The sequence below is a fragment of the Danio rerio genome, chromosome 15 (assembly GCF_052040795.2).
Source record: "Danio rerio strain M-AB ecotype USA chromosome 15, GRCz13ab, whole genome shotgun sequence".
Lineage (NCBI taxonomy): Eukaryota > Metazoa > Chordata > Actinopteri > Cypriniformes > Danionidae > Danio > Danio rerio.
In genome coordinates, this window is record NC_141035.1 from 9565001 (window position 1) to 9585000 (window position 20000).

General features: G+C 35.4%; 1 protein-coding gene across 4 annotated transcripts in view; it reads right to left on the reverse strand.

Moving 5' to 3' along the window:
- npas1 (neuronal PAS domain protein 1) overlaps window positions 1-20000 on the reverse strand; it is a 92326-nt gene that overhangs the window by 55861 nt on the left and 16465 nt on the right. For all 4 annotated transcript variants that reach the window (XM_087283071.1, XM_087283070.1, XM_087283072.1 and 1 more), the window contains exons 2-3: window positions 12614-12789; window positions 4075-4313 (exon numbers count right to left, since the gene is read on the reverse strand). In XM_087283071.1, the coding sequence (XP_087139197.1) occupies window positions 4075-4313; window positions 12614-12708 (334 nt within the window). In that variant the 5' untranslated portion in view covers window positions 12709-12789. The remainder of the gene's footprint in view (window positions 1-4074; window positions 4314-12613; window positions 12790-20000) is intronic.

Consider the following 20000-nt stretch of genomic DNA (forward strand, 5'->3'; position numbering starts at 1 on the left):
TATATATATATATATATATATATATATATATATATATATATATATATATATATATATATATTTATTTTTTCACAATTAATAAAAATGGAATATTTTGACTTTGACTTTTTTCTTTTATTTATTTTCCAAAAATGTATCTAAAACATAACAAAGATACTTTAATAAGCCTTCTATGCATGCTTTATCTTTAAATCAAAATTTACAATGTTTATTCTGCTAGCTCACGTTGGTATTCTGGGGGCGACACAGTGGCTCAGTGGTTAGCACTGTCACCTTACAGCAAGAAGGTTGCTGATTTGAGTCCCGCCGGTTGGTATTTCTGTGTGGAGTTGGTATGTTCTCTCTGTGTTGGTGTTGGGTTTCCTCCAGGTGCTCTGGTTTCCCCACGGTCCAAAAACATGCACTATAGGTGAATTGAATAAACATTATTGGCCGTAGTGGATGTTTCCCAGTACTGAGTTGCAGCTAGAAGGTTGGACAAGTTGGCAGTTCATTCTGCTATGGCGACCCCTGATGAATAAAGTAACTAAGCCAAAGGAAACTTAATGAATGAAAGTATTTATTCTTTAGGTGAACAATAATCTATGCAAATTAATCAATCACTTTATTTTAATTTTTGTAATCTTCAATCAACGTCTGACTATTTGCTTCTGCGTTTAGAGTCACTTTCAGCTACTTCCGCCACAATATTCTTAACCGCGCCCCTCTTACCACTAGTTTGCTATGAGTGTATGATGCACAAAAAGAAAGCCCCGCCCCCTACTCAATATTCCACTTCAGTTAAAAGTGCATCAACATACTGAAATAAAAGTCTCAGCTACTAACATTTCACATAGACTTTTAAATGCTTTCAGTGCTATATAGATGCAGACACCAATATGCAATTCTTCATCCTTAAATCATGCACATTTAAACGTGAACAAAGTGCAAGTGACTACATTTAGATGGAAGCTGGTGCTGCCACATGTCTAAACAGCTCCACTGACTGAAATCCCAGCGGACAGCAAAACAAGGCACCTCACCAGGCTTTGAAACACACACACTCACACACACACACAAAAAGAAGAGATAAAAACAGCGAGCAGGAAAAGAGACATTCGCCCAGGTATTTGAACAGGACTGAATGGCTTTGATGCGGCAGGTATAATGAGGCTCGCAGGCTTCCTACAAAAGGACCATCTCTCAGAAACACACTTCCTCGGTCTGGCCACTTGTTAACAAGCTTGAGCGAGGACTCAGGCTCTTTTGTTCGTCCCCCTTCGCTTCCACACAGACAGCGGCTAATTGGCTGTTAGATCTATTGTTCACTTCACAATTGAGATGAACCAATCAGAGGACGTAATGAATGACGGAGCGTTTTTTTGAGAAGCCAAATGACCCTGCTCTCGAATTAAACTCAAATGGCAGAGCCCCCCCTCATTCTGAAAAGAAGCATATGAAAGGAATATGTACCGTGATGAGGGTTTTTACCGTGTATTTTGCTCCTGTATACAGTCTGTATGCTGCAACTAGTGAACTAGCAAATGCATTATTTCAGATGAGCCGTGTTTAACTCCGCATGACTGCGAGTGATTACTCCTGTGGCGCAATCTCAATTACTTTTCTGTCTCTATGTGTGTGTGTACGTGTGCGTAAGCATTCGCTCTCTCTTCGCTGGCAATTTTCGATGTGAGAGTATCCCAAGCGACGCACACGAGCGACCTATAAGACAATAATAGCCTATTCCATTTAAATTCATAATTTAAATTAATAACGCATTTGTATTCATCGACAGGACGCCACTGTCGTGTTAGAATTGACTTTCGCTGCGGTTCACTCAAAGCCATCTCCTCTGTTAATGGCACCTCAAATACAAATCAACGTCAGGATTGGTGCTGTGGATGAGAACCTTGGATAAATCTGCCTTGGATGAATGTTGACAATTAGGCCAGTGCGTTATGGACGTGAAAATGTTTTTAGGTAGTAATACTGAAATAAAAGAACTACAAATATTTTTTCTTTAATTAATGTATCATTTTATAATTATTTTCATAATGTTTAACAAACTGCTCAATAAATGACAGATTAGTTGTGGGCACACGCATTCGATTTATTCATTCATTAAATAATTTATTTTATTTCAGCTTAGTCTCTATTTCCGAGGTCGACACAGCAGAATGAACCGCCAACTATTCCAGCTTATGTTTTATGCTCATCCAGCTGCAACCCAGTACTGGGAAACACCCATACACACTCATTTACACTATAGATAGCTTAGTTTATTCAATTCACCTTCATGTCTTTGGAGCACCCGGAGGAAACCCACGCCAACACAAGGAGAACATGCAAGCTCCACACAGGCCCAGCCAACTGGCCCAGCCAGGACTCGAACTAGCGACCTTCATGCTGTGAGGTAACAGTGCTAACCATGTATTTGTGATGTTATATGTTTTTTTTTTTAATTAATGCGTTATTTAATTGTCAATTCATATGTTATTTCTAGAATTTCTTTTTAAATTTGAATGTCCTAAAGTTTGGTTGCAGGGTTGCAAAAACCACACACAAAAAAATGTAATTAATTAATTAACCACACAATAAAAAAAAATTATTTGAAAAAAATGTAATTAAATAAAACTGTTTGATAAAAAAATATATAATGAAATAAATTTAAGTCTGTTTTTGCAATATTTTTTCATTTCACAGAATTTTAAATTTTTTGGTAATTTAAATCATTAAATGATTTAGAGTTCTGAAATTCCAAATTTCAGTGTCAGAATTGCAAAAATCAATCATTACTTAAACTAGATAGAAAATACAAAAAGTACAATAATATGATTTGATCACTTAAGTGTGGCAATGATTAGGCAACGGTGGTGCAGTAGGTAGCGATGTCGCCTCACAACAAGAAGGTCGCTGGTTCGAGCCTCGGCTGGGTCAGTTGGCATTTCTGTATGGAGTTTGCATGTTCTCCCTGTGTTCGTGTGGGTTTCCCCCAGGTGCTCCATTTTCCCCCACAGTCCAAAGACTGACCTAAAATTGGATAAACTGAAACTTGTTTGTAGTGTGTGAGTGTGTATGGAGGTTTCCCAGTGATGGGTTGCAGCTGGAAGGGTATCTGCTGCGTAAAACATATGCTGGATAAGTTTGTGGTTCATTCCACTGCTTCAACCCCAGATTAATAAATGGAGTAAGCTAAAAAGAAAATGAATGAATGAAATGTGGCAATGAACATTTCCTGAAGGATACAGACCTTTTAAAGACCTTTTAAGACCTACTTTGAACCCTATATAATGTTGAATATCTCTGCATATTAAATATATGGTTTTATTTTCAATTTAGTGCAGTTTTTGTCTATCATACAAAAGGTAGTATAGTATGTAACTCCAGTCATACATGTCCTGTACAGTACGTGTATTGAGTGTATAGAGTTTAATATTTTGTTGATTCCAGAACACTGCTGTGTGAAAACCCCCCAAATCCAAATATAATCCCTACACCTAAATACTTACTCTAAATTATTCATAAAATCGGAGGCAAGTTGAACAACAATGATGTAGAAGCACCAAACCCTGTTCTGTAAGGCTGCGTCCACAATCGCGTACCTCCATACTATATCGTGCGCTAATTTTGAAATGCGAATTTGATACATGCTACGGGTAGGTCACGTAATCATGATAAAATGGCAGATGTAGTACCTCCGTGTTTTATTCCTGCTGTAATTCATACTGTATAGGATGTATTTCCCAACCATCAAGTAAAATTGAAATGCAGAACCCACTGAGTAGGAGGCAATTTTGAACGCAGCCTAAGTCTACATCACACAACTTAGTTTCTGGAGGGCACAGGTCTGCACATTTGATCAAGCTAATTTAGTACTCCAGGCTTATTTTAAACCTCCAGGTTAGGGTGTTTAAGCAGGATTGGAACTAAACTATGCAGGGCTGAGCTTGACACAACTGATCTAAATTAAGCATCAGCTGTAAATTTGTCCCACAAATCTGACTTGTTTATTGGATGTTGCTCCAGGATCTACAAAGGGGATTCAGGGACATGTTGCACTTAGTAAAATCGACTTCTCTCTGTGTTAAGTCTCACCCTTGCTGCAGTTGTTCTCTCCTTCCATTAGGGGGCTCCAGGGCGGGTCTCCCTGGCTGGCGAAGTGTCTCATGTGCAGGTAGCTGATGGTGAGGCGGATTATGGAGGCCTTGTCCAGCTGGCTGGTTATTGCCCCAGGGAGGGGGAGCATCTTGGCCAGCTCGAAGAACTCAAAGTTCTCTTTGCCTCGCCGAGAACGAGCTGCATTGCGGGACTTCTCCTTCCTCAAGTTCTGCAAGCTGGGGGAAATCAGACAAGGGAGGCTGTTTAATTAATGATCATTAATTAAAGGAAGAGAGATTAGACAATGGTAATGTACAGGTGGGTCAAGGAGAGCTAGCGCTGCTTAATGAGGAGTTACTGTTTGTTACAAAAACTATGCAGTTTGGTTGTTGATGTGAACAGAGATGAGTAAGAATCTCATATCTGAAATCTAACCAGATTCATTATCTCCAGTTGACCACAAATGTATTTAATGCCACACAAACATATGGATTATGTTAAATTGCATATTGACATGTTCCATGGATGAGTCTGTGCTTTATTTAAACTTTTTATGCATGCATTAGTTCATTGCGCTCTTGTGAAAATGCACCCTGAACTGACATTGAAGAGAAAAAAATTGTGAATAAATTTATTTGTGGCGAAACAGTGGCACAGTGGGTAGCACGTTCGCCTAACAGCAAGTAGGTTTGCTCGTCCGTGCCTCGGTTGGGACAGGCATTTCTGTGTGGAGTTTGCATGTTCTCCCGTGATCGTGTGGGTTTCCTCCGGGTGCTCCGGTGTCTCCTACAGTTTAAAAGACATGGCATAGGTGAACTGTGTATGCTAAAATTGACCGTAGTGTACTGTATGTGAGTGGATGTATGGGTTGCAGCTGGAAGTGCATCTGCTGCATAAAACATATGCTAGATAAGTTGGCCGGTTCATTCCGCTGTGGCAACCCCTGATTAATAAAGGGACTAAGCCGAAAAGAAAAGGAATTAATAATTTTTTTTTGTGTGCACAAAAGCATTCTCATAGCTTCGTAACATTACAACTAACCCACTTAAGACACACTTCAGATGTGTTCTGAGGATATTTTTGGTACCCAGTATGCATGTGAACCTACACTAGTCTTGCGGTTCGGTTCGTTACGATTATCATGCTATTGGTTCGGTTCAATTCAATATCTCGGTGCATCACAGTGCATCGATGATGCTTTCCATAAGTAATTCGATTTTTCTTCACAACACAAGAAAAAAATTTTTTGATAACATGTATAAATATATTTATATTTATATATTATTTGTAATACATTTTTTCCTTTATTGCAAACAGTCAGATATATGAACTGAACCTTTAATTTGACCTGCTCAAAGAAAACACTCTTTTTTAATGTATCAAACAAAACAAAAATGTAAATATTACCCCGCTTGCTTTTTGAGCACTGTCAAGCGAGGTCTTAAGGCTGATTTATACTTCTGCGTCAAACGCCGGCGTATGCTACGGCGCTGACGCATAGCCCTTCGCCGTGGCCGTCACTGACGTGCACCTCTCAAAAAATGTAACTACACGTCGCAACGACACTCAGCGTAAGCTCTGTGATTGGTCGGCTTGGTAGCGCTGACGAGTCTGGGCGGGACCGAGAGCCGCGCGAATGGTGCGAGCGATTGTTTACAAGTGTGGAGTCCCGTGAAGGAGCTCCGGATGGAAATTTTTGTTTTGTGTTTACCTCATAGTTAAAGTTGCTGCATGTCCGCCGGTTCCTGCCTCAAAATAAGCGAGTTTGAGCCACTTGTACATCCCGGAAGTGTTCAGGAAAAGCAAAAAAGCAGCAAAGAAACTCGACACAGAGGAACATTTACACCTCACTGCCAACTAGCGTTTCGGAAGTGTTAATGCAGACCGACAGAGACAGCGCGCAGGAGTATAAATGCACAGCCACGTGTGTTGCATGCGCCGTGGGTTACGCCGGTCACTTGACACAGAAGTATAAATCAGGCTTTACACTAAGACCCCGATCAACAGAAAGGGCTGCAATTGGCTTTATAAATGAAAGTTACAGTTTATGTGCGCATAATTCGCGGTTATCACAGGTAATCAATACTAGACACAATGGTGAACTCACACCACAGGTACGCTCGCGTCTAGTTTCACAAGTATCGCTTTAACAACCCAGAGGAGAGGAAAAGTTACCTCACGAACATGCTAGTGGGTCAAATTTCCAAAGTGAGAAACGGAGAGAGAGAGAGAGACTGATTTACAGCATTTCTCCCAACACTCTCAGAAACAAAGACACGCGAGCTGTCACTCAGATGTTACCTTTTCAAAATGTACAAATTTGCATCTAAAAGCTCCATATTAATACCTCAAGAGTACATATTAATAGCTAAAAAGTGAGCTAAGAAGTGTTCCTTTAAAATTTTCTAAGTACTAATACTTTTGAGGTACCAATAAGAACCCTTTATGTACAAACATGTACCTTCTGAAAAGGTACCACCCCAATGACAGCTTGCATACCTTTATTTCAGAGAGTGTAGAAGTGAAATAGCGGCTCGTGTGCTGTGCCTTCTTCAGTGTCAGTGAAAGACTTTCCAGCAAACTCGCAAGCAGTTAAACTGTGCATAATTGTCTTATTTTAAGTAGTAGGACTGTTTGGTAACACTTTACAATAAGGTTAATGCATTTACTAACATGAACTAATCATGAAGAACACATGTACAGCATTTATTAATCATAATTGAACATTTACTAATGCATTATTACCATCCAAGTCATAACAAGTCCATGCTTGTTAATATTAGTTAATGCACTATGAGTTAACATGAACTAACAATGAACTACTGTATTTGCATTAACTAACGTTAACTAACATGAACAAATACAGTGGTAGATGTATTGTTCATTGTTTGTTCATGTTAGTAAAAGCATTAATTAACATTAACTAATGAACTTTATTGTAAAGTGTGACCGAGTGTTTTATTTACTCGCCTCCTTCGCTATAGTATTCTACTGCGACATCGCACATAGGAGATAAATGACCTCAGTATCTAATAACTGGTTATGATCTATTACTGAACCAATATTGAATTGTTCCTATCTGCATTGCGGTGCACCAAAGAAACAATTTTGACACCCGTAGTGCCCAGAAGTTCCGGGTGTCTCCCGCAAATGCATAGAGACTCCCAGATTCAAACAAATGATAATCAGCAGCAATCAGCAATTTAATTCATTTCATCCTTATTTGCGTAGCACTTTTACAATTTAGATTGTGTCAAAACAGCTTCACATAGAAGATCATAGTAAATTGAAACAGTGTAGTTCAGTTTTCAGAGTTTAAGATTAACTCAGTTTAGTCAATGTGTTGCAAAAAGCGAAAATCCTACATGACGGTACTTTGATTGCGGTATTTACATGTCTGTACCGCACTTTAATTATGCGACTAATATTGGCATGTCTTAATCCGATTTCTGTTTCAAGAGTTCACACTTTGATTATGCTCAATTATGATAGCAGGTTTGGCATGCTGTCCCGGGAGATCCCCAGGGGGAATCCAAAAATAAAGATATATTATGAAGTTTAGGTAGGATATTTATAGTAGTTTTGGAATGATCTGATAGGCTAGCTAATGATTAGCGATAAGGATCAGCTGTAGTCAGTCATATCACATGCTCCTCTCGAAATTAAGCTGCAGTCACACTAGAGTTTGAGCTTGCGATATTCTGTCATGCAGCGCTGCGAAAAGGGGTTGGATTAAATAAGATTATTAAACATTTAAAAAAGCGAGGGATTGCTCCATGTTTTAAATTTCTGTCCAGAGATGTCATGTTTTGATCCTCGATTGGTCTCACGCAGGTCAAAGTTTACCAAGCTTGAACTTTGCACCTCAGCAACCTGCGAAACTTGATGCATGACCCTGCATTTCCAGTCTGACGCATTCATGTGTGTATGAATAGAAGTCTATGGGGAGAAAAGCCCAGTGTGACTGCAGCTTTAGTTTGTGAAACTTCACTTAGGTCGGTTATGATCTTAATTTATCAAAAATCGCTATTTACATGGTAGACTTTTTTTTAATTTACTTTTATTTAGAAAAGAAGAAATGTACAATATAAATGAGGAAGTAATCTGTAGGAGATTGGAACACAACTACAGGGTGAGTCATTTATATGGATACACCTTAATAAAATGGGAATGGTAGGTAATATTTACGTCCTGTTTGTGGCACATTAATATATGTGAGGGGGCTTGTAAATAACTCATGAAAGAATAAAGTTACATTAAAACCAAGCACACCGCTGTTTTTTTCTTGTCAATAAATTCTCAATAAGTTTATTAAGGTGTATCCATATAAATGGCCCACCCTGTACATGCAGTTACAAAGTGATAAGAACAATAAGTAACAATAAGTAATAAGAAGAGAAAAAAGAGAACAAAAAAAAAAGAAAGGGGAAGTACAAAATTAAATTAAATAAAAAACACAGAATGCATTAAAGACTAACTTACTGGAAGTATGATATTTTCATAAGTTTTTATTAACTTGCAGAATTTGTTGTCCGATAAACGTAAAGCTTTAAGCAAGGAATCAATTTCAATTAAAAAAATGGGAAAATGAGGAAGAATATTAAAAAAAACTGTTTGTGGCTAAAGAATTTTCCATATAATATAAAAAAGTTATTTATTTTTACTATTGGGACTAGAATAATAACAACATGGTAGACTCTTAATCAGAGTATTGTCTTCATTGTATTTTTAAAATGAGATTTTTGGTGCCCTTGTAAATGTACTCATTGACATTGAGTTCAGTTGTTGATTGGATGCAGCAAGATCTGAATGAGCTTGTGTCAAAATGAAAAAAGTTACTAAAGCATGAATCCAGAAGTCATGGGAACATCATTAAAAAGTAGTCTAGAAATTCAAGTTGAAATTTGAAATGATCATTTTCATGAACAAAATATGGGAACACAAGTTAATCATCCACTATCGTACCATGTTTTATAGAACGCATAGCTGAATTTTAAAGTTTTTTTTTTGCTGTTTTGCCGCATAACCCTCACTGGAGATCGACATTAAGAGACAAGGTGTTTGTCTGGATCTTTTCCGACTCCATCAGCGGTTTTCCAGGCATCTGTGATGTCTGACCTCTGATCAGCTTCAGCGTGGCCAGCAGGGGGGCTGATGAATCCAGCACCAGAATCTAGCCCAAGTCCAATGGCTGCGTTTGGTTCCCAGGCTCCCTCCTGGGTGGTGAGTCCCGGTCCTGATTGAGGGATCAATGGAGGGAGGGCTGGTGGCGAAGGCCGGTCCAGGTAGCAGTCGCTGTGATTGGATATCGACTCGCTCTCAATGGGGCCTGAGTGGAGGAATTATGTTGTCACGGGCGCTCTACAATTTGTGACTGCGCTGGAAGACGGAGCCGAACGCTCCTCTCTCTCTTTCTCGCTCTCTTTCTGTGTCGGTGACATTGATTCTCATTCATCCTGCAGATGCACAGGAGGGAGGGACGGCACACAGAAAATGTGTGTGTGTGTGTGTGTGTGTGTGAAGAGGGGGACCCATGGAATGAAAGGGAACTGCCAAAAAGCATGCACAAAAGAGTCAGTTCCCCCTAAATTGAAAAGGGACTAATTTATTTGTTTAGACAGAACTGTGTTGCACTTTAACAGACAGAGTGTGTAAATCAGCAAAGCTTTGTGCTTCAGTGGTTTAACGATAGTTTATGACCTTTATATGTGTGTGTTTGTGTTAGTCTTTTTAAGATGAACTAAAAGGCAGTTGTGAGTTAATAATATTAACCTAAAGCTAATAATCATAAGTTGTAGCCAATGTAAAATAAAATCTAAGGGTTGATTTATGGAGGTTTTCATTTCTGACCCAGTCAGATTCTCCAATTCCAAGATTTAGAGTAATTGCATCATTTGGGGGCTCGTCCGGGATTTGAAACTGGGACTTAATGCACCCCAAGGCAAGAGTTCAAATTCCTAAAATAATTAAAAGTCAAATTTTTCTTTAAAAAAAACAAGTATGTTTCAGGTTCTCCTCCCGGACGAGCCCCCAGTTTATATAATTACCTTAAATCTAAGCGTTGTAGAAAATTGTAAAATATGTCTATAATATAAACTTCAAAAATATATAGCAACTAATTCTAACAACTGGGGCTTTTTGCTGGAAAAAAAAACAATCATGGGACAAAACATACAAAACACACACACACACACACACACACACACACACACACACACACACACACACACATATATATATATATATATATATATATATATATATATATATATATATATATATATATATATATATATATATATATAATAAACCTTTAAATTGTATTGAAGTATTTAAAAAGTAGCCTCGTAAAAAATAACACACAGGTTTAAGACATTTTAACAGTAGTCCATATATAAAAGTAATATAGGAACACAAATATATATATTTTATATTACGAGTATACTATGAACATGCAAATATCAAACCATTTTTTCAATATTAACTCAATATCTTTGTTACAAAGTCAAAATAAAACACTAACAAAGAATATTTCTTCATTTACTTAAATTACTCCATTTATTGCCAGTGAACCAGATAGGTTTTTCAAATCAGACCTTTATTTGTATAGTGAAATTGAACTTACAATGAACTAATGCAGTGAAATGATCTAATGCAGTAAAACTATTGCACTTACAATGAACTAATGCAGTAAAACCAAAAATTATTTACCATATATAAAGTATATTTAAGCTATTTTACAGAAAATCAATCTAATTTATTTTTAATTTAATTTAACTAAAATACTTAAAAATACTTAAATTAAAAAATGCTTTAATAAAATACTGTAATAAAAAATAAATAAAAAGCTCGGTCCCACTTTATATTAGGTGTCCTTAACTACTATGTACTTACATCAAAAAAATAAAAACAATGTACTTACTGTGTTATAATGTATTTGAGAACACTTGTGGTGCTTTTGAGTTGGGATAGAGGTTGGGTTATGGACAGGTTTGGTGGTATGGGTACGTTTAAGGGTGGATGAAGGTGTAAGGGATAATCAACAGTGTATTTACAAATGTTATTACAAAGGGTAATTACAGATGTAATTACATAAATGTATTTAATCAAGCATAAGTACACAGTAAATACATGACTTTATACAACAAGTGCAAACTATTAATTCCTGTGTAAGTACATATTAGTTAAGGCCACTTAATATAAAGTATGACCAAAAGCTCAGTAAAACCTAATGAAAATGTAACTAAGCTCTAAATTGTAAAGCTGTAATTAAAATTAATGTGAAAACAGCAAATACAAAACAAGATATTAAAAAAAAAAAACTGTTCATCTATTGTAATAATAATCACAAAAACACTGCCTCCAGTATGTGAATATGTTATAGAATAACTAACACATTCAGTTTAAATCTGAGGTCTAGAAATTTTACAATTAAGGGTTAAATCATCAGAACAAAATATCTGGGAACCCCTGGTCTACATTTCTATAATGTATGAGTCACAGTAAATCAGTGTATCAGTGTTTTGCTCCTGTGAGATCCTCAGTGTGTAAACAGCACCGTACCAAGTAAAGAAAAAAGTCTCCACGAACATCTCATGGTTGTACTGAGACGACCCTGGAGGCTTCAATCAATACAGTGCCATTGATTCTGCTTAGTTTTATATCCTCCACAGCTGAGCAGACATTAATAATTCTACTAAAACTTACTTAATCTGCCGCTAATGGATCCAAACCATAGGCTTACACAGAGCCCTGACGAAAACCAAAGCTTGCAGGAAAAATCGAGTTGTTATCTTAGTGCAGGGGCATAAAAAGTCTTCAAAGACTCAAGTAAAAGTGCAGATATTGGGGGAAAATGTATATAATTGTACTTATTACAATTACTTTAAATCCCGAGGTTGATTTTTGGAGGTTTTAGCTCCTGACTCCCATCCCTAGATTTATAGTAGTTGTGACAATTGGGGGCTCGTCCGGGATTTGAACAGGGATTTTTTGCACCTGAAGCAAGAATTCAAACCCTTGAAATAATTCAAAATCTAATTATTTTTTCAAAAAATATAAATGTTCCAGGTTCACACCCTGGACAAGCCCCCAGTTTATAAAGTATTTTTATTTGTACATAATTTTACTAGTTAAAATTACATTAAATTTGGGGGTTGATTTTTGGAGGCTTTTACTCCTGACCCAGCCACAAATATTTGTACAATTTTCTGCAATAGCTAGATTCAGAGTAATTGTAACATTTGGGGGCTCGTCTGGGATTTGAAACTGGGACTTCTTGCATCCCAAGCAAGAGTTTAAAGAATGTTCCAGGTTCACATCCCGGACGAGCCCCCAGTTTATAAAATAACTTTAATTCTAGAGTAGAAATTGTAAAAGATTTCTGTAATAAAAACCTCAAAAAAAAAAAAAAAAAAAAACTAAGGCACAGATCTTGAGTGAGTAAATGTGAAAAAGTACACTTTTGATTTGTATTTAGGTATTAAAAAGGTAAACAGCCTCAAAAAAAAAAAATATTCAAATGTTTTTTATTTACCAGGGTAAGGTGGGTGGTTTGGCGAGAAGCCCCTGAAGAAAGTCCCACTCGACGGACACACACTTGCCCTCGCTGACGAACGGCATGGCCGCCATCACGACCCCGATGGGCCGCCACCTCTAACTCAGGCAGTGATTGGCCGAGGCTATGTCAGTCCGAGACCCCTAAGAGAAGAGCTGAAACACAACACAAGAAACAGATGTATTTATGTTGATGTGAACTACAATTATGTGAATGTGTCACTTCTTTTTGACATGTTACTATACAGTTGCTTATCTGGATGGCTGCTGTGTGGTCACACGCATACAAAAAAAATCTAATCAAATTCAAAATGATAAATTTAATTTACAGAGAACCGAAAGTGTTTTTTATTGTAATTTGAGCATTAAAATTGGTCAGTTGGTTCAACAGAACTCAATGTTTAGATTTTTTAGCCAATTTAGGAGTGTGTTTTTAATATGCTTCAATCCAGTTTATAGTTTAAATTAAATGTTAACATGTAAATTATAACAGATTACAGAGACATAATGTTAGCAGTTACTTTCAAAAAAATAAAAATGTTTCAAATGAATTCAAAGCAGTGTTACTAATTAACTTATTTAAGTCAGTGGATAATTATTAACTTACTGAATCATTCATTGACCTATTCATTAGAAAGGTCATCATCTCCATTTTGTAATAAATGTACATTTAGATTTTTAAAAATATGATGAATAAATTATTTAATAGCTCGCTGAAGACTATCAACTTATTTTATTTCTAAATGAATCAGTTTTTAAATGATACTGTGACTTTAAGACTCGTGGCTGATTCAATCCTGAATCATTATTTCACAAAGTCAATTTCTTTTTTTTTTTTTTTTTACATAAATCAGCATTTTGGAAAAAATTGTTGATTAAAAAATTGTAATGACTACGAGAGTCAATTCATTCTCTAATGATTCAGTATTTTGAATAAATCAGATGAATGATTTGGTAACTAACATTAATAATAATAGACAGCAGGTTATATATATATATATATATATATATATATATATATATATATATATATATATATATATATATATATATATATATATATATATATATATATATATATATATATATATATATAGAATAATAAATGATGACCGCCTGCTTGTTTTGTTTCTAAATATAGAAACATTTTGAATTAATTTGTTGATTAATTCAATGGCCTACTCATAAGCCATGTGCTCAGTCTTAAATACACAAGTGATACTGATTCAATGGTTCACTCTTATCTTGTTTTGCTTCTGAACAAATCAGTGCTTTTGAATGAATCAATTTAATGATTGATGTAATGCCTCAGGCATAAAGGTAGTCAAGAAGCTTATTCTTAAAAAAAGCAATCTGTGATCTAGGGTTCTGCGCGAAACAGACCACTCCAGGTAGCACTCGAGCTCCACTCCACTGCAGTGCCAGAGTTGTATCAAAATCTGACTCCCCAGACAAATCTGACTCTCCGTCGCGTACATGTTCATTAAAAATTACTATTAGAAATTACTATTAGAAACCTTTCATTGATTATTTCTTCCACAATTGACAGCAAGAATGAACATAGAAGCCTTTTCAAATTAACAAGCAGCACCTAAATGTGTTTAAAAAAACTAAAAACGCCAAAATGGGATGAATTTATAACGCATTATGAAAGTGAAACCACCTCAAATTCACTGTTTATAATTTCAGTATTTATTACATGACAGTCTCTTCTTTCCATTTACGTTATAACACATTTAGCTCTGCCTTTTGGTCTGTTGTTACATATTGACTTCAATTTCGATTAAATTCTATTCAATGTATTTATTCATTTATTCTGTTTAATTGATTTATGTATTTTAGCCCCTTAACTGGAGGATGTGATTTGATTTGTGTGTGCCTAGTGTACAAACGGTTGGTGGCTTAAACGATTAAAATTTTTTAAAAAGTAAAATAAAAAACATGCATTTGTCTACCAAACATTTCTTTTTCTATTTTAATATCTCGCCGTTAGCTACTCTATTAATAAATAACAATATAAGAATGATAATCATAATGGTGATAATAACAGGGAGAGAAACCCTTGTGTTTTAATTATATTTTGCTCAAAACTTGTTTAATGAAGTTTTATTAAAACTTCAACTCTCAAGTAACCACTTATGGAAATACTGGATATATAGTGTATACCGCCATTCCTCCTAATAATACCGAGATATGATTTTTTGGCCATATTTCCCAGCCCTACAGTGATCTATTAAACCAGAAAAAAATACTGATTCATGGTTCACTTTTATATTGTTTTGCTTCTGAATAAATCAGTACTTTTGAATGAATCAATTGAATGATTGACTTAATATCTTGGGTATAAAGGATAGTCGAGTTATTTATTCTTAAATAAACCATCATTTTTAAATGAATCAGTTGAATTAATTGATCTATTCAATAAACCAGAGGAATTAACAATGCAACCAAACGAATATCTGACTACTGTACATAAATACAGTTAAAGACAATATAATTGTTCAGATTCAGAATAAAAAATAAAGAAAGTGACAGTATATAAAAATGAGTAATAACAATAAAACAATGGTTTCTTCTGTAAACCAAAGATAATCAGTTTTGATTATTTATAAGTTTTTAATTATTCAATTATTTAATTAAAGACTACCAACATCTTTCTTCCTGAATCATTTTTTTAATGAATCAGTTCAATGAATGATTCAGGGATTCACAATTTTTTTTTCTGAATAAATCAGGGTTTTGAATAAATCTGGTAAATTATTCGCTTTACCAGATAATTAATCATTTTTATATTGAATTAATGTTTAATAAATAGGCTAAATTATCAGGTGACTCCGTGAATGATTCAATAACTCACTGAAGACAATCGACTTTTTAATTTCTGAAGGAACTATTCAGTGACTTAAGCAGACTCTCAACTCATTCAAATTCATTCCTGAATCAGTTTTTTTACCTGTCAGTTTGTATGAAATGATTCAATAATTCAATCACAGAGTCAACTTTTTTTTTCAGAATAAATCAGTGTTTTCAACGAATCTGTTGAATAATTTAATGACTTAATTAGTGAATCAATTCTTACCTATTATGTGCAGTTGAAGTCAGAATTATTAGCTTCCCTGAATTATTAGCCTCCTTGTTTATTTTTCCCCAATTTCTGTTTAACGGAGAGAAGATTGTTTTCAACACATTTCTAAACATGATAGTTATAATAACTTATTTCTAATAACTGATTTATTTAATATTTGCCATGATGACAGTAAATCATATTTGACTAGGTAATTTTCAAGACACTTCCATACAGCTTAAAATGACATTTAAAGGCTTAACTAGGTTAATTAGAGTAACTAGGCAGGTTAGAGTAATTAGGCAATCATTGTATAACGATGGTTTGTTCTGTGGACTATATCGAAAAAATATATAGCTTAAAGGGGCTAATAATTTCACCTAAAATGGCTTTTAAAAAATCCAAAACTGCTTTTATTCTAGCCAAAATAAAACAAATAAGATTTTCTCCAGAGGACAAAACATTATCAGACATACTGTGAAAATTGCCTTGCTCTGTTAATAATCATTTGGGAAATATTTTAAAAAAGAAAACAAAATTCAAAGGAGGCTAATCATTCTGACTTTAGCTGTATACACTATTATGTATCACTATTTTGAATAACTCATGAATCACTCAGAAATACAAGTGAAACAATCAAGTGTCAGTGACCACAAGCATTCATGTTTGGATATACATTGTTACTTATTAATATTACAAAATACTGTGTAACAACTTTCTCTCTTTAAATCCCAATGAGCTGTACAGAGAATAACACAAACACACACACATACACCAAATCCATGAGTTTTCAGGGCAGTCTGGCCACAGTTTGTTCGTCCTGGACTCATCTCTATGACATTTAAAGGGCCAGCTTGCCCTCGAGCAGCGTGATGCTGTACCCACAGGCAGGAGATGCCCGCTGGCCAGCTCTGGGTAAATCACAACACAGTCAGACTGGCTTTACGCCACAGTCCTACACTACCCCTTTGACCTGACCTGGCACACACACACATACACCCATAACACAACATCAGCAGATTCATCATATGGGTTGAGGCCACCTCTGACACTACATGAACGTGTATTAAGCTATGTTCATTTAAGGTGAGCCAAAGACTACACTAAAATCATCATCAACAGCTTAACCATGAGCTGTAGAGAGCATCGCTTCTTCTGTCCATTGGAAAGAAAAGTCACATATGAGACCTCTTATTAACGTGTGTTATGCTAATGAGAAATTAGTGGTCTGAAAAATTTCATTTACATCTAAATGTAAAGACAAATTACAAATGTAACACAGCACATGGAGACATTTGCTGATCAATAAGTTCTAAATTATAAATATTAATAGTTACTGATATGGCTTCAATAATGTAAAAAAAAAAAAAAAAAAAATATATATATATATATTCATTCATTCATTTTCTTGTCGGCTTAGTCCTTTTATTAATCTGGGGTCGCCACAGCGGAATGAACCGCCAACTTATCCAGCAAGCTTTTACACAGCGGATGCCCTTCCTGCCGCAACCCACCTCTGGGAAATATATGGTCGCTGGGTCTCACTCACAACAACTTATGGACTACAATTCCGCCATTTCTGGACTACATTTTCATACATGCACCCCGCCCACACACACTCACACACGCTTCCTCATTCTGACTGATTACACTCGCACCACCTGAGGATTGTCAAAGACTGATTACACACAATATTTAAGCAGCACACACACTCACTTTCTTTGCCGAGTCTTGTTCATGTGTATAGTGACATAACAACGGGTTATCTTAGTCTTGGTTTCCTACGTCTTGACCCTAGCCTTGCTTGCCTTTTTGTCTCCATTTGCCGCCTGCTTTACGACCTCTCGCCTGTGTTTATACTACGATTCTGGACTGCCTTTATACATATGTTTGCACCTGTGTTGACCTTTGCTTGCCTGACTACTCCAATAAACCTGCACGTGTATCCTAACTCAGTTGTCTCTGTCACTCCCAGTGTTACACTGTAAAAAATTCTGCAATTTTACAATTTATTTCTGGCAGCTGGGGTATGGGGGAAAAAAACGTTAAATAATGGCTGTGAAATAACAGAAATTAACTGTAAAATGACATTAAGTTACAGAAATTTCCTGACATTTAAATTTCTGGTAAGTTTCTGTAATTCAACCTCTGTTTTTTTAAAGTAAATTTCTGTAAATTAATTGCCATTATTTTAAGTTTTTTTTCTGGCACCACAGCTAGGGTAAAATCGTAAAACTACAGTTTTTTTACAGTGTACTCTAATAACATTTAACTAACCCTAAATATTCTCTAAATATACAAATACACATTGCATGTTTTTTTTTTAATGGAGGTATCTTTTCCAAGAAAATGCCACTGTATGTTTTTTTTTTTATTTAAAATTTGGGTGACGCCTTGACGCAGTAGGTAGCACATTCACCTCACAGCAAAGAGGTTGCTGGTTCGAGCCTCAGCTGGGTCAGTTGGCGTTTCTGTGTGGAGTTTGCATGTTCATGTGGGTATCCTCCAGGTGCTCCGGTTTCCCCCACAGTCTAAAGACATGTGCTATAGGTGAATTGGGTAGGCTTTATTGTTTCCGTTGTGAATGTGTGTGAATGAGTGTGTGTGTGGATGTTTCCCAGTGATGGGTTGCGGCTGGAAGGGCATCCGCTGCGTAAAACATATGCTGGATAATTTGGTGGTTCATTCCGCTGTGGTGACCCCAGATTATTAAAGGGACTAAGCCGAAAATAAAATAAATGAATGATTAATTCAAAATTTTATGATTAATTTTGTGCTTAATTCTGAAATTAGCTTGAATGTATTAGGATATTTTTTTTTTTCTACACACTATTTTTAGTGGCAATGATGTCTTCAGATGTGCTCAGATTTGCATGATACCCAAGTCAAACACATGTCATCCTCGTCTGATGAAACTGTTCTGGCGTGTTTTCGTTTCCCCCCATACCCTATTCATTTAGAACATTCTAACATTTAAACTTGGAATATTTTTTTTTAAAAAGCATTAAAGTCATCACTCGTAGGTGTAATTTGCTTTTAAAGTTTTTTTTCCAGTTCAGTTTTAGTGATTTCATGTTTACAATTGTGCTCCCTTTGCAGTGCACTTTGAAAACATTGCTATATTTTGAACACAGCCATGGCTCATGACGAAAGTTATTTGTGACCTATTATTTAAAAGTGGAATTTATGTTACGTCTCCAAAGCTTGTGAAAACAGAAACAAAAAATAGCATACGTTAATGCTTTTACTTTATAATAGTTTATTTATTAAGCATCTCTACTGTATTTAACATGACCTGTTGGTTAGGACATTTCTGCAGTGGTTTGCATGTGTCAAATTGTAAAAGTAATAAAAAAAAAACAAAAAAAAACAATATCCTTAATAATAATCAAAATAATAATAATAATAAAATAATTCATTAAAATCATCATTATTATTATTAATATTATTAACATTATCATTAAAGTATGTTTTTTTTCATTTCCTAATCAATAATAAATAAAACAAATAATTTCTTAATGAATAGCCTCATTATTAATTAATTTATTTATTTATATGATTTATATATGATATTAGAATAGTGTTAGCTTTTGTAAGTGATTTTATGTTTTAGAATAGAATATGTAATGTTCTCAATAATATTTGTTTAGGAAACAGACCCTATATCTGCCATTTAGATATATTTCAATGAATATGAAAAACGAGTGCATGTTTTTACAAAAACTAATATTGTTTGCAATATTAACAAATAATATAATTTGCACAAAGAAATGATGAGGTTCTTCTCTAAAGAAGTTTATACCACCCTATTTAGAGCATCATTATGGCCGTTTTACGTTCTAACTAACGTTGTTCAAACAATGGACCTGCGACAGAGAAACTTCAGGTTTTGGGTAACACTCGTCAGAACATAGTTCTTTTCCCAAACAATGCATCATGATAGTTCAGCCACGAGTTACGACGTTGTTTGGGAAACGCACCCCTGATCATTAACATACAAATTCATTTAGAACTCTTAAAGAAAAATTGCATTTACTTTGTCTCTTAAAGTTTCTCCAGTACTTTCAACAGAAATCCATTCAATTATGAGTTTAGATGGAGGCCCAAAAGAAGCTTCCCATTCAGATTACACACAGGTTCATGTTGGCACAAAAAACTGGCATGCGTACCAAAAGAACGCTGTTTGGTTCATAGAAACTTCTGTGTGAGCTGTGCTTCATACGTCACTCAATTCAGCAAAATTGTTCTAATCTGTCCTTCAGGTGGACATCTAAGACAAACTTGACACCTAAATGAAGATTAC